Below are 15,442 nucleotides of genomic sequence, written 5' to 3'. Positions count from 1 at the left end.
TTTCCTCAGAGCAGAGGAGTCAAAAACTAGAGGGCGTAAGTTTAAAGAGAGGAGGGAAAGATTTAAAAGAGACCTGTGGGGCATCATTTCACAAAGAGCGTGGTGTGTATATGAAATGAGCTGCCAGAGGAGGTGGTAGAGCCAAATAAAATGACTTTTAAAAGATATTTGGACAGGTACATAAACAGGAAAGGTTTAGAGGGATATGGACAAAATGCAGACAAATGGGGCTAATTCAGTTTTGGAAACCTGGTCGGCATGGAAGAGTTGGGCCGAAGGACTTATTTCCATGCTGTACATCTCTGACTCAGAACACCAGGAGGAAACCCACACAGACACAGGGAGAGTGTGCAAACTCCACATAAACTCAAGGCTGGAATTGAATCTGGGTCCCTGGTGCTGTGAGGCAGCAGTGCTAATCACTGTGCCAACTATTTAAATAATCGATGTTACGTTGTACTTCGAAAAATAGAATGTTGAGGAGCAATTATCCTGACAGATAATATTTACCCTTGCATGTCTCAAGAAGTTGTTTTCTTTCTTTCAAATTGATTAGTTCCATTTATAAAAGTCATTTATAAAAGTCCAACATAGAACACTGTAAACATCCATTTTGAGACTGACTAAAGTCCAGACAGATCAAAATGCCATAGACCATTCCCCACATAGAATCATTTTTGCCAGTGACTTATATTATTGCCATTCTGCATTACCATGGCCTAGCGATGGAAAGTTCAATTTTAAAGACATCGCTAATCAATGACCAATTGATTGTACTTGCATAGCACTGAATGTTCTCATTTTTAACTGAAACAAAAAAAAACTACCAGTGGCTGTCCACGACAAATCTTGCTGCTCTATTCTCTCCTGATATTCCTGTATCTTTAAGTGGAAATCTCCCAAGAGTGGCATGGCGGCTTCGAGGGTGGCGTGGGGAGAATATGGCAGGAGGCACAGAAAGCAGTTTCATGCCAACATCAATTTACAGTCAGATCTTCCTCTGGTATTCACAATAGTGAGTCGGAAAGCCCACCAGGTGATAGCATGAAACTAATTTGCATCCTGTTAATGGGATGCAGATGAAGACCCAGCCACCCCCTGTTGATTCTTTGCAATGCTGGCAGGAACACACACCAGCATGAAACATATTCAGAACAATGTGTCCTGAGGAAATTGGGACTCATCTGAACAATGCCCGGGCTGCCCTGGGAATTCAGGATGGAGGTTGCCCATTGCCCTGGAACACCACAACAGTAGGTCAGGGGAGCACCTGCAGGTGGATCTTTTAGATTGGTGTCTTGGAGGAAGTCTATCATCCAACCCTGAATGTTCCCAAAGCCTACTTAATTTTCAGGAGATCCACATCTTTCTTCAATTGTGGTCAATGATGTTAGACATCAATATAGCATTCAGATAGGAGGGCAGCCTGCCCCGCTACAGAATATGACGCAAAACATCTGTATGCTTAACAATAAAGTTGAGGCTGAAAGATTTGACTGCCGGCTTCTGCAGTTAGAAAAGCTCTACGTTCCCACAACTGGACTTAGTCCCAAAATGGGAGAATACCACCCTTGGGATTTTCTGCCTCTGTCCCACACCACAGCAATACGTCTACAACATACTGCACTGTTTGCCTGTCCCATCGCAATGGAACCCACTGGAGGGGGTCGCCTTTGGTAGAAGATGCTAAGGGAGGCAATGGTCTAGTGGTATTACTGCTGGTCTATTAATCTAAAAACACAGCTAATGTTCTGCGGAACCTGGTTCGAATCCAGTCACGGCAGATGGTGGAATTTGAATTCAATAAAAAATAAATATCTGGAATTAAGAATCGACTGATGACCATGAAATTATTATCATAGTCATAGAGGTTTACAGCAAGGAAATAGGCCCTTTGGCCCAACTTGTCCATGCCGCCCAGTTTTTACAATTAAACTAGTTGCCATCGCCTGCATTTGGTCTATATTTCTCTATACCAATTTTACCCATGTAACTGTTTAAATGCTCGTTAAAAGACAAAATTGTATCTGCCTCCATCGTCAATTGTCGAAAACCTCGTCTAGTTCACTAATGTCCTTTAGGGAAGGAAATTTGCTGACCTTATCTGGTTTGGCCTACATGTAACTGCAGAACCACAGTAATGTAGTTGACTGTCAACTTCCCTCTGAATTGGCCTAGCAAGCCATTCAGTTGTATCAATCCAAGAGCGAGTAGGGATGGGCGATAAATGATGGCCAACCAGTGACACCCATGTCCCATGAATGAACAAAACAGTTATTCTTAAATGCCTTCTGAAATGGTGGGCAGTTAGGGACAGGTAATAAATATTGACCAGTGATGTTCATATCCCCTAAAATGAATTTAAAAATATGTAAATCCTTCTGTTCAAATGCCAGCCATAGTTCAGGGCTGTGTTTTTACACCTGGCTCCTTATTGGGCAGACATGGGTACCACTGACTACAACACTGAACATGTGAACCCCTCATCTAAATAATTCTCTTGAGGACTTTGTGGCCTTGGACTCTCTGATGACCAGCTCTATTTAGAATAGGACATTTAATCCTCTGGTGTCATGCCACACATCTCATTTCTCCTCTTTCAATGTCTCCAGGACAGACCTCTGCAGGATCTGAATTACTTCTTCTACATGGGGAGGAATCTAAATCTCATGAAAGCCTGATGTTTTCTTATACTGAGAGCACTTGCCTTCTCAAAGGATAGGGCAATTGTTATTAGACAAAAAAAATTGGAACACATACTAATGGGTATGCTGATATTGCAGTTCCGAGAATCATTGGGATGTTTCAATGAGTAAGCTAGAGCATTTGCAAAAGCCTGTAGCTTGTGGGAATGGTGAAGACTCATTTATAGCTTTCAGGTGCTTTGCATTATTATTCCAGCTGTGTGCATGCAATGGTGCCTTTATGCCCAGGCAAAAGTAGGCATGAGACCTATCTTAGGACCCTTCTGGCCAGTCAATAAATTTCTTGGAGAAGGTGATACTAACATCCAGTACAAATGCTGTCCATTTCTTGCCACTACCAACTAAGCTACTTGTTCCCACTTCTTTCAGGTACATTTTCCTTCCTTATTAATTCTGCCGATTCTGGCAGGAAAATTGGCAGGTCTTCTTATGTCTCTGTTTTGATTGCCGCCCTTTTCCACCTGTGCCTTTGACTGCTCTTGTTTTTCTGCTTTCTATTTTTTAAAGTATACCTCCAGCCACAAATTCCTGCCTTCTTCAACATTCCAGTCCATTATCTGGACATCCACCAATCAATATGCAAATCGGTTGAAAACACATCAGCCACATTGATTTGGGCAGGGAGAATTATCTATCCGCTTGAGAAGAGCGAGTGTGCATCTGTTTGCAGTTACAGTATCTCAACTAAGGGGCAAAGATATATTTTTTCGAAGAGCTACTTTATCACATGAACACCTCCTATTAAATATTCAGTTGAAATAGCCAGACTGCACATTATCTTTTTAGATTGTTTTCTAAATAATTAATCCCCCATAACCTTATTCAAGGAAACTGTTTTTATATCAAAATGAAACCATCGGCAGGAATATTACAAATCGTAAATTGTAACTCACTTTGCTTAGTCTTATCAAAAGATATGGGAATGGATTATGTAACTCAAAAGTTAACTGTACTCTGTAGAAAAACGAAACAGATTATTCCTTTCTGAGAAATCAATGGAAAAGAGAATCGGGTGGGTTACATAAATGGCAAACATCTTCAGCCACTCATTTTACACCCTCACCAGCTAAAGGTTGTACCTTTCTCGTACCAGTTGGACTACTTAATATTTCACATATATTGTTTGTTCCTAACAGTTCTAGTCATGCAAAACCACGCTAAGCCTGCATACGAAGTACACAAGTGGGGGATGGTACCCATTTTCTGAAATAATGTCAGATGGAACCCAATGTACTACATAATAAAATGGAGAATTATTTGAAAGCAGAAACAGAAAGTGCTGTAAATATAAAAATGGCGAGGCAGCTGCTTAGGAGAATAAGAGGGTCGTCAGTCAGTGTTTCATATTTTAAGGAGCCTTCCTCAGGGTGTACATAGGTAAAAATAGACCCAATCCATGTAGAAACATCTCATGCATCCATCTATGGCAAATTTCATCTTTTGAGTTTATGTGAAAAACAAAACATTCCCCAGAGAATGCTACTAATGCAAACAGGACTATAAAATAATTGAATTTAATTTCAGTCATGCAATGTTTGCTGTTTTCAATTAATTTTAATTTTGTTGTATAATGGTAAATAGGTACTGGGATTTTACTTTCATGGATGTTTATCATTCACAATAGCAACCAATTAAAATACTGAGCATCTATATATATTCAAACCGAAGAAAGAAAATTAGATCATAATTTAAGTATTGAAATTGAAAAATACCACTGGTGTCGAGCAGATTTTATGAAATTCAGATATGAATCATAAAAACAAAGTTTCAACAGTAATGAACATTTACATTGTGCAGTAAGCTTGGAAATCAAACAATAAGAGTTAACATTGTGAAGCTCTGCCGCAGTGAAGCCTCACTAGGCAAGAATGTTACAGGTCCATACCTGCCCTCCAATCCAATTTAGCAAAGCTACACACTGGGACCAAAGTCTCTCAAAGTTGCCACCAATATATTAAGAACCTTATGACCTCTCACCTTGATTTCTCTGAAAGCAATAGCACCACTCATTATTGGAAATGCGACCATCTCTGTATGTATCACATGAGTTGAAAAATGGTTTCATGCACTGGTCATGGTTATCAAAATAAATGCTTCCCAGTTCTGACTGATCAAGCAGCAGGTCATAGTTTGTGTCCAGTCTGTTGAACATCCATCCAAGAGAGTCCTTACAAATGGGCAGAATGCTAGTGTCAAATCCTAAGGAACAGCAGGGAAAAGAACATGTGATTTTTAAAATACAATAAAACATTTTATCAGCTACTAAAATAATATAAATTATTTACATTAGTGATAATTGTATCTAAGTTAACATTATCCAACTGATGCCCACTAGAATGTTACACTGTAATAATGCAACATTAGGATTCAGCCAAGATCAAAATCCATAACTGAGTACCTAAATATGCTGTCATTTTAAACTCTTCTTTATTGCTTATTTTACACACAGACAAGATCAGAAGCCTTGCAAGACGAAGAAACTTAGAACTATGCCAATAAAACATAACCTTGGGTATGCCATGGCAGATGTATTGAAGTTTCTATATTACTCAAACTGGAATAACATGGATCCATGATTTGTTTTTAAAATGATGGCAAAAGTAATAGTATTCACTATAATTAAGTACAAATGCAAGGCAATTTTAGACAAGGAAAGATGTGTGGTTAAATATTGAAATCCAAAAACTGCTGTCTAGGTTGTGCTATTCTGCTATAAGTTTCCTGGATATTGCTTCTCATCATCTGGTTCACCGGTGAAATGCGTTGAATGGCATTCATTTCCTACATTTGTGCAGACAATACAAATGAAGCTTCCTCCAATAAATTAAGTCATGTCCATTTTAGTTCAAGTATATTTTTAACAATTTTATAAGTGTTAATTAATGCAAAACAACTTTTCTGGCATTAAAAATTACAAATGTGGAGTCCATTCTTATTGGAATGTAAAATTATCTTTCTTGCTCTTCTAATCCAATATTTTTTCATTCTCTCTTTCTATACCTGATTTGAGATTAAATTTTGACACTCTGATTTACATTTCCTTCTCAGTCCTTGTGCTGTTCATTTCAGAATCCTTCAATCTGATTGGTTAAAAATAGATACAATTGTCTCCCCACTTAGTTCCCAGATAGCCAGTTTCCTTTGCTGCGTTATCATTTCATACTTTCAGCAACTTTCCACGCAAAAAATTTAAAAATTGAATGCTGCTAGGGCAAGTTTAATGAATGGCAAATGCCACTAGATGCCTGGTGTGTAGGTGTCAGTTGTGTAAATTATGCCCCATGAAACCTACCTTTCGGAATGGGTAACTATGGCCCAAAATTTTCTGGAGTCAGGCATCTTGCAACCTTACATCATTAAATACCTGTCCTAACTTTCTGCAACAAGTTTAATGTGATTTTACAATACAAATCCAGCACTTTCTTGAAAGACACAGGCAAGCTGATAGTGAGGTCTGGTTCTTGCAGGGCTGGTTCTTGCAGGGCAGTGCAAATTGTCCAGTGATTTGAGGTGATTTCGAATTTGCACTGTATCTTTTCCTTGCCACAAACTGCTGGATGATTTATGCATAGTGTGTGCATTTAACCCAACAATACTCTTTCACTATATTTTGGACCAATATATGTGTGCATCTCTGTGGAAGATCAAGACCATATAATTCACTTTAAAAAACATGGTCATTACATCTTAAAATCTTACAGGAATTCAACGATTAGCTACACCTGGGGAGGTTGAGACTGCTTTGTACTCACTATTGTGCATTCTTATTCTTATCTGTGGCTGTTATTGTCCCAGTCTAATTTAAATAGGTTCCATCAACCTTGTGAAGCTGACCTAGATGTTGTTCATGATTTGAACAGAATCAATTTGAACTAAGATTTGTAGCCCAATGGCAATATATACCGTTAATAGCAGCGTATACATTGACCAGCCATATAAGATAACTGCATTTTTCCATACCCAAAAATGATGCATTGAATTTAACAACCCAGCTGTGATGGAGGCTGGGCCGGAAAATGCAGCAAGCTGTTCAAAAGTTACATAAGAACATAAGAAATAGGAGCAGGAGTAGGCCATCTAGCCCTTCGAGCCTGCCCCGCCATTCAATAAGACCATGGCTGATCTGAAGTGGATCAGTTCCACTTTCCTGCTTTCTCCCTATAACCCTTAATTCCCTTGTCTATCAGAAATCTATCTACCTGTGACTTAAATATATTCGACAAGATAGCGTCCACCGCTTCAATGGGCAGAGAATTCCAGAGATTCACCACCCTCTCAGTGAAGAAGTTCCTCCTCAACTCCGTTCTAAACTGTACCCCCCCCCCCCCATTTTGAGGCTGTGCCCTCTAGTTCTGCTATCCTTTCTAAGTGGGGAGAACCTCTCTACCTCTACCCTATCCAGCCCCTTCGTTATCTTGTAAGTCTCTATAAGATCCCCCCTCAGCCTTCTAAACTCCAACGAGTACAGACCCAGTCTATTCAATCTCTCTTCATAAGCTAACCCCCTCATCTCCAGTATCAGCCTGGTGAACCTTCTCTGCACCCCCTCCAAGGCCAATATATCCTTTCGCAAATGCGGGGACCAAAACTGCACACAGTACTCCAGTTGTGGCCTCACCAGTGTCCTGTACAGTTGCAGCAAGACCTCCCTGCTTTAATATTCTATGCCCCTCGCTCTGAAAGCCAACATCCATTCGCCTTCTTGATCACCTGCTGCACCTGTAGACTGGGTTTTTGCGATTCATGCACAAGGACCCCCAGGTCCCTCTGCATGCTGCAGCTTTTTGCCCTTTAAATAATAATCCCTCCTCCTATTATTTCTACCAAAGTGGATAACCTTACATTTGCTAACGTTATACTCCATCTGCCAGGTCCTCGCCTACTCTTGTTCTTTGTAGAACTGTTTAAAGCATTTATTTTATTGTATTTACTGCTTTAAGAATTCTGAGGGAGTGGTTAGAAGGAGTTGTGGGCCAGCCAGCTTTAATTATCAAGTGGTCACACGGTGAAGCCTTCCATTGTTTGCTGGAGCAGACGAGTGAAGGAGCAGAGAGAGAGATAAGATTTTACCTGTTAAAAACCTGTTTAAATAAGTTTAAAGCACTTTGTTCTTTGTAGAACTGTTTAAAGCATTTATTTTATTGTATTTACTGCTTTAAGAATTCTGAGGGAGTGGTTAGAAGGAGTTGTGGGCCAGCCAGCTTTAAATCAGCGCCAGGTTTAAAAGGAGGCCTGGTGTAGACAGCGGGCAGCGTCCGAGCGGGCAGTGGAGTGAGAGGGAAGTAGAGTGAGCATTTAGGGCTTAATATCAAAAGGGCTGGAGAGAAAAAGGGCCAGGTGAGTTCGTCTGGAAATTTTCAACATTACTACAGTGAATAATGGAGGGGCATGTGATGTGCTGTTTCTGTATGATGTGGGAGCTGGTGGACTCCAGGGTCCTTCCCAGTGACCATGTCTGCAGTAAGTGTAGGTTGCTGGAGGAGCTCCAGCTCAAGAAAGATGAGCTGGCCTCTGAGCTTCAGACACTGAGGCTCATCAGGGGGAGAGAGGGTGCCATTGTCAATGGGGTGCAAGAGACATCCACCCCCCCGAGACTGGCTAACTCTAAGGGTCAGGAACAAAAGGGGGCTGCTGAGAGGAGGAAGGAAGGTGGGGACCGGAGGAAGGAGGGTGGGGACCGGAGGAAGGAGGGTGGGGACCGGATGCCTCAGCCTCTCAATCTGCAGAACAGGTTTGAGGTTCTTGCTTCCAGTGTGGACGAGAATTTTCAACATTACTACAGTGAATAATGGAGGGGCATGAGATGTGTGGTTTCTGTATGATGTGGGAACTGGTGGACCCCAGGGTCCTCCCCGGTGACCATGTCTGCAGTAAGTGCAGGTTGCTGGAGGAGCTCCAGCTCAAGGTAGATGAGCTGGCCTCTGAGCTACAGACACTGAGGCTCATCAGGGGGAGAAAGGGTGCCATTGTCAATGGGGTGCAAGAGACATCCACCCCCCCTAGACTGGCTAACTCTAAGGGTCAGGAACAAGAGGGGGCTGCTGAGAAGAGGAAGGAGGGTGGGGAGAGGAGGAAGGAGGGTGGGGAGAGGAGGAAGGAGGGGGGGGAGAGGAGGAAGGAGAGGGGGGAGAGGAGGAAGGAGGGTGGGGAGAGGAGGAAGGAGGGTGGGGAGAGGAGGCCTCAGACTCTCAAGCTGCATAACAGGTTTGAGGTTCTTGCTTCCAGTCTGGACGAGGACAAGGGAGGTGAGGTCAGTGAGCAGACTGCACACGGTACAGTGATGCAGCAGGACATAGGCAAAGACAAGGGGAAAAGGAACGTAGTTGTAATTGGGGATAGTGGGGTTAAGGGTATTGACACTGTCCTTTGTCACAATGACAAAGTGCACAGAAGGGTGTGTTGTCTGCCTGGTGCTTGGGTCCGGGATGTCGCATCTGGGCTGCAGAGGAACCTGGAGTGGGAGGGTGAGAATCCAGTCGTTGTGGTTCATGTGGGTGCCAACGACGTAGGCAAAATGCAAACTGAGGATCTGGGGAGGGAGTATGAAAAGCTGGGAATGGAATTAAAAAGTAGGACCGACAAGGTGGTCATCTCTGGGCTACTGCCTGAACCGAGTGCAGACGGGCGTAGGGTTGATAGGATTAAGGAAGTGAATGGGTGGCTCGGAGTGGTGTGGGAGGAATGGGTTTGAATTTATGGGGCATTGGCACCAGTATTGGGGTAGGTGGGACCTGTTCGGGCGGGATGGGGTTGGTCTGAACTGTGCTGGGACCAGAGTGCTGGCGAATCGTGTAAAGAGGACTGTAGACAGGGCTTTAAACTAATTGGGGGGGGGGGGGGAGGGTGTGAGGGTAGGTGACATTACGGGGTCTAAAGTTAAGGAGACGGTACAGGTAAGGATAGAGGCCGAGGACGTCCCAATAATAGAGGGAGTAAGGGGCGTGAGTATGGTTGGTGGCGTTCCAGCAAATAAGGTCCAGGTGAAGGCTGGGATGAAGGCGCTTTATCTGAATGCGTGAAGCATTAGGAATAAAGTGGATGAGTTGGTGGCGCAGATCGACACAAATGGATATGATCTGGTGGCCATTACAGAGACGTGGCTGCAAGGTGACAGGGACTGGGAGCTGAATGTCCAGGGGTATGTGTTTAGGAAGGATAGGTGGGAGGGAAAAGGGGGGAGCGTAGCTCTGCTGATTAAGGATAGCATCAGGGTGGTAGCAAGGGATGATATTGGAGCCAAGGAGCAGAACGTGGAATCGTTGTGGGTAGAGATTAGGAACAGCAAAGGGAGGAAGACGCTGGTGGGTGTCGTCTATAGGCCCCTGAATAATGATCTGGAGGTGGGGCGGGCTGTTAACGCGCAAATAAGTGCGGCGTGCAGGAATGGGACGGCCGTAGTTATGGGTGATTTCAATCTGCATATTGATTGGTCGACCCATGTTGGACGCGGTGGGCTCGAGGAGGAGTTCTTGGAATGCTGCCGGGATAGTTTCCTGGAACAGTGTGTGTTGGAGCCGATGAGGGAGCGAGCTATCTTGGATCTGGTGCTATGTAATGAGGCGGGTAGAATTAGGGAACTTGCGGTGAAGGATCCTTTTGGGGAGAGTGATCATTGTATGGTGGAGTTTCTGGTGCAGATGGAGGAGGAGAAAGTGGGTTCCCGGACAAGCGTCCTTTGTTTGAACAGAGGGAGTACGGTAGGATGAGAGAAGAATTGGCGAATGTGGACTGGGGGAGCGCGTTGGAAGGTAGGTCTGCTGAGGAGCAGTGGAGGATCTTTAAGGAGATCTTTCTTGGTGATCAGCAGAAATTTATTCCGATGGTCAAAAAGGACTGTAGGAGGAGAGGTAATAAGCCGTGGATAACGAAGGAGGTGAAGGAAAGTGTTAAATTAAAAGCGGAGGCATTTAGAGTAGCTAAGAGTAGTGGGCGAGAAGAGGATTGGGAGAGGTTTAAATGTCAACAAAGATTGAGAAAGAAGTTGATAAAGAAGGGTAGGATAAACTATGAAGCTGGACTAGCGCTTAATATAAAAAAGGATAGCAAGAGTTTTTATAAATATATAAAAAGGAAGAGGCTGGCTAGGGTGAACGTTGGACCCTTAGAGGATGAGAAGGGGGACTTAGTGGTAGGGGATGGGAAATGGCTGAGGTCTTGAATAACTTTTTGTTTCGGTCTTCACGGAGGAGGACGTGAATAATTTGCCGGATGTTAGAGATGGAAAGGTGGTAGGACTGGAGGGTCTCGATGACATTACTGTTACTAGAGAGGTGGTGCTCGACAGACTGGAGGGGCTGATTGTGGACAAGTCCCCAGGACCGGATGGAATGCATCCGAGGGTCCCGAAAGAAATGGCGGAGGTGATAGTGGATGCCTTGGTGGTTATTTTCCAGACGTCGCTGGATTCCGGGGAAGTGCCGGAAGATTGGAAAACGGCTAATGTTACGCTGTTGTTTAAGAAGGGTGCCAGGCAAAAGGCGGGGAATTATAGGCCTGTTAGTTTAACGTCTGTTGTAGGTAAAATGTTAGAATCCGTCATCAAGGAGGAAATAGCGAGGCATCTTGAGGGGAATTGCTTGATAGAGCAGACGCAGCACGGTTTCGTTAAAGGGAAGTCGTGTCTGACAAATTTATTGGAGTTCAATGAAGATGTGTCTAGGGCGGTGGATAGAGGAGAGCCGGTGGATGTGGTCTTTCTTGATTTTCAGAAGGCGTTTGACAAGGTACCTCACAAGAGGTTATTGCAGAAGGTCAGGGGGCATGGGGTTGGGGGTAGGGTGTTAGCTTGGATAGAGGACTGGTTGTCAAATAGGAGGCAGAGAGTGGGGGCCAATGGGTGCTATTCGGATTGGCGGATGGTGACTAGTGGAGTGCCCCAGGTGCTGGGGCCTCAGCTATTTACCATTTATATAGGTGATCTGGAGGAGGGAACCGAGTGTAGGGTGTCGAAATTTGCTGATGACACCAAGATTGGTGGAAAGGCAAATTGTGCGGAGGGTGGTGAGAGTCTACAGAAGGATCTAGATAGGCTGGGCGAATGGGCCAGGAAATGGCAAATGGAATTTAATGTTGGCAAGTGCAAGGTGGTCCACTTTGGTAGGAATAATGGTAGGAAGGATTATTACTTACGTGGAGAAAAACTGCAGCAGGCTACGGTGCAGAGGGACCTCGGGGTCCTTGTGCATGAGTCACAAAAACCCAGCTTGCAGGTGCAGCAGGTGGTCAGGAAGGCGAATGGGATGCTGGCCTTCATCGCGACGGGGATTGAATATAAAAATAGGGAGGTCTTGCTGCGGCTGTATAGGGCATTGGTGAGGCCGCAGCTGGAGTACTGTGTGCAGTTTTGGGCGCCGTACTTACGCAAGGATATTTTGGCCTTGGAGGGAGTGCAGAGGAGATTTACTAGGCTGATGCCGGAGTTGAGGGGGTTGAGCTATGAGGAGAGGCTGAATAAATTAGGCTTGTACTCGTTAGAGTTTAGAAGAATGAGGGGAGATCTCATTGAGACGTATAAGATGATGAATGGGATGGATAGGATAGAGGTGGAGAGACTCTTCCCGCTCAGAAAGGGGGCACAGCCTCAAGATAAAGGGGGGGCGGTTTAGAACAGAGTTGAGGAGGAACTTCTTCACTCAAAGGGTGGTGAATCTCTGGAATTCTCTGCCCGTTGAAGTGGTGGAGGCTACCTCGTTAAATATTTTTAAGACGTGGGTTGATGGGTTTTTGATAAGAGAGGGGATTAAGGGTTATGGGGAGAGGGCGGGAATATGGAACTGAGCCACGACAGATCAGCCATGATCTTATTGAATGGCAGGGCAGGCTCGAAGGGCTAGTTGGCCTACTCCTGCTCCTATTTCTTATGTTCTTATGTTCTCACTCAGCCTATCCAGATCTCTCTGCAGACTTTCCACGCCTTCCATGCAATTTGCTTTTCCACTCATCTCTGTGTCATCAGCAAATTTTGTTACCCTACACTCAGCCCCCTCCTCCAGATCGTCTATGTAAATGGTAAACAGTTGAGGCCCCAGCACCGATCCCAGCAGTAGTCCACTAGTCACCAGCTGCCAACCAGAAAAGCATCCATTGATTCCAACTCTCTGCTTCCTGTCAGATAGCCAATCCTCAATCCACGCTAACACCTTACCCCCACCTCCGTGCTCCCTAACCTTCTGTAGCAACCTTTTGTGAGGCACCTTATCGAACGCCTTCTGGAAATCTAAAAACACCACATCCACCGGTTCCCCTCTGTCTACCGCACTAGTTACATCCTCACAGAAATCCAATAAATTCGTTAAACACAACTTCCCCTTCACGAATCCATGCTGCGTCTGCTTGATCAAACCGTTCTTTTCTAGGTGTCTTACTATCTCTTCATTGATGATGGATTCTAGCATTTTTCCAACTACGGACATTAAGTTAAACGGCCTATAATTCCCTGCCTTTTTAAATAGCGGCATAACATGGGTCAAGGGTGGAGGAGGAAAAGCACATTGTTAAAATGGCGGCGCAGGCTCTTTGGGCCGAAGGGTCTGTTTCCCATGCTGTATTGTTCTTTGTTCTTTGTTTATTAGCCGTTTTCCAATCTTCTGGCACTTTCCCAGAGTCCAACGAATTTTGATAAATAATTACTAAGGCATCTGCTATCACCTCTGCCATTTCTTTCAGAACCCCAGGATGCATTCCATCCAGTCCCGGGGACTTGTCTACCTTCAGTCCCGTTAGTCTATCAAGCACCACCTCTCTAGTGATAGTAATTTCGTTAAGGACCTCATCTCCTACCATCCTTCTATCTTTAATATTCGGCAAGCTATTTGTGTCCTCCTCCGTGAAGACTGACACAAAAAACTTATTTAAAGCCTCAGCCATTTCCTTGTTACCCACCGCTAAATCCCCCCTCTCGTCCTCCAAGGGTCCAACATTCACTCTAGCCAGTCTCTTCTTCTTTATATATTTGTAAAAACTTTTACTATCATTTTTTGTTTTTGGAGCTAGTTTAGCTTCATACTCTATCTTTCCTTTCTTTATCGCTTTCTTAGTCATTCTTTGTTTTTTAAATCATTGGCTTTGTTCATTGGCTTTGGCAGGATTAGAATATCCTGCTGGTTGGAGGGGCCATAAAATCCTGCCGCATGTTTCCGCATATACTTGCATACATGTTGACTCCCTTTTTCAACCATGACAGGTGAAACTCGCATTAATATTCAGCCTCAATCTTTCTCTATGCAAATACATGTTTCAATCACTGGTACCTTATACTGGGACATAAAAGAACAAGCAGGAAATATGGGATGTTGCAAAGGTCCTCAAGTGTTCACAACATGCCCACTCTTTGCACCAAAACCAGCTGACATATATACATGGCAAGTTGTGCTTACTTCTCAGTGTATAAGTCAACAATCCTTTGTGGAGGGCTATTCCGAGGCTTCAAAAGCCAATTTATACATCAAGATCGATAGTAACTGAGTACTTTGTACCAATCCATTTGCAAGGAAACCTATGATCAAATACTCTCTAGCAGGATAGGTTTAAGGGATGATTTTGTGATTGGAAATTCCGAATGGATTTTGCAGGCAGCACCCTGGGAAGTTAGAATCATGAAGTCTTTTAATTTTAATGGATAGAGGACCATGGGCTATGTGCTTGTGATTCGCTGAGATGTGCTTACTACGAGTGCCAGTCATCACTGGGAGTCCGGGCACTCAGAATGATTACTCTAGTGACATCTCAGCCTGCTCTCAATTTATTCAAAGTCCTGTGAAGGATCAAACTGATTTCAATGCAGACTTGTCATTAAATTAAGGGATACCGGTGCTGTAACAATGAAATGCCTTACAGGTATGTTAAATTGGAAAAGCAAACAAGTATCTTCAAACAAGTTGATACAGCACCAATAAATAAAGACACTTAGACACAACTTAAAAATAGCTCCCCTAGGAGGAATAGCGTGGATGATGGGGGAGAATGTGAATAATGACCATGAGGTGGAAGACTTCCTCCCTATTGTACCAATGTCACTGCCTCCCACAAACCCACATACCCACCTTTTTGCAGATTCCACTTACCACAGGCAGGTGGAGATCTAATGGAAGTATGAATGCTATTGATGCCAATGATGTTATTGAATTCAAACAAAAGTTTAGCTTAAAACCAAGGCAGGGTTGCATGGTACCAAATTCATATATATGTCAATTGGTTTTGACGCAAAGAGTGGGCATGTCTTAAATGCTTGAGGACCTTTGCAACATCCCATATTTCCTGCTTGATCTTTTATGTCCCAGTATAAGGTAGCAGTGAGTGAAACATGCATTTGCATGGAAAAAGGTTAAGGCTGAATATTAACATGGTACCAGGTGGCCATCTGGCAAGGCAGTAGAGTGGTCAGAAGAGGCCGAGGTAAGCAGATTTTTTTTTGAATTTGGGAGGATTCCTTTTGAGCAGAAAGAAGTCTAAGCCGAATCTTTGGGCCTTCCAATACTGAGGCTTTAATCTCCATTCCTTCACCAGTAGATCTTTGAAGCACCTCTCTCCCAACCAAACTCTAATCACATGCCAAGGAATTTTCCCTTGACCCCTGTGATCTTGTTACCCTACTCAGTTCCTGGCCACTGAGTTGATTTCTGCTGGCTTTGGGTTTGAGACACTGCAAACAAAATTCAGTAAGGCCCAGAAGTCAAAACAACTCCCATCGTGCATCCCACTCAATTTAAAGGCACCCAGAGGTAAAAGTGGGGCTTATG

At 43.8% G+C, this 15,442-nt stretch overlaps 1 protein-coding gene across 2 annotated transcripts in view; it reads right to left on the bottom strand.

The window, feature by feature from the left end:
• LOC145344818 (testican-3-like) overlaps positions 1–15,442 on the bottom strand; it is a 522,820-nt gene that overhangs the window by 18,442 nt on the left and 488,936 nt on the right. For both annotated transcript variants that reach the window (XM_080192030.1, XM_080192021.1), the window contains exon 9: positions 4,683–4,904. In XM_080192030.1, coding sequence (XP_080048156.1) covers positions 4,683–4,904 — 222 coding nt within the window. The remainder of the gene's footprint in view (positions 1–4,682; positions 4,905–15,442) is intronic.

The sequence above is a fragment of the Carcharhinus amblyrhynchos genome, chromosome 1, assembly GCF_965287045.1.
Source record: "Carcharhinus amblyrhynchos chromosome 1, sCarAmb.v2.hapA, whole genome shotgun sequence".
In the NCBI taxonomy this organism is placed as follows: domain Eukaryota; kingdom Metazoa; phylum Chordata; class Chondrichthyes; order Carcharhiniformes; family Carcharhinidae; genus Carcharhinus; species Carcharhinus amblyrhynchos.
The sequence above is the reverse complement of the archived record's forward strand: the minus strand, read 5'-3'. Positions and strand labels throughout refer to the sequence as shown.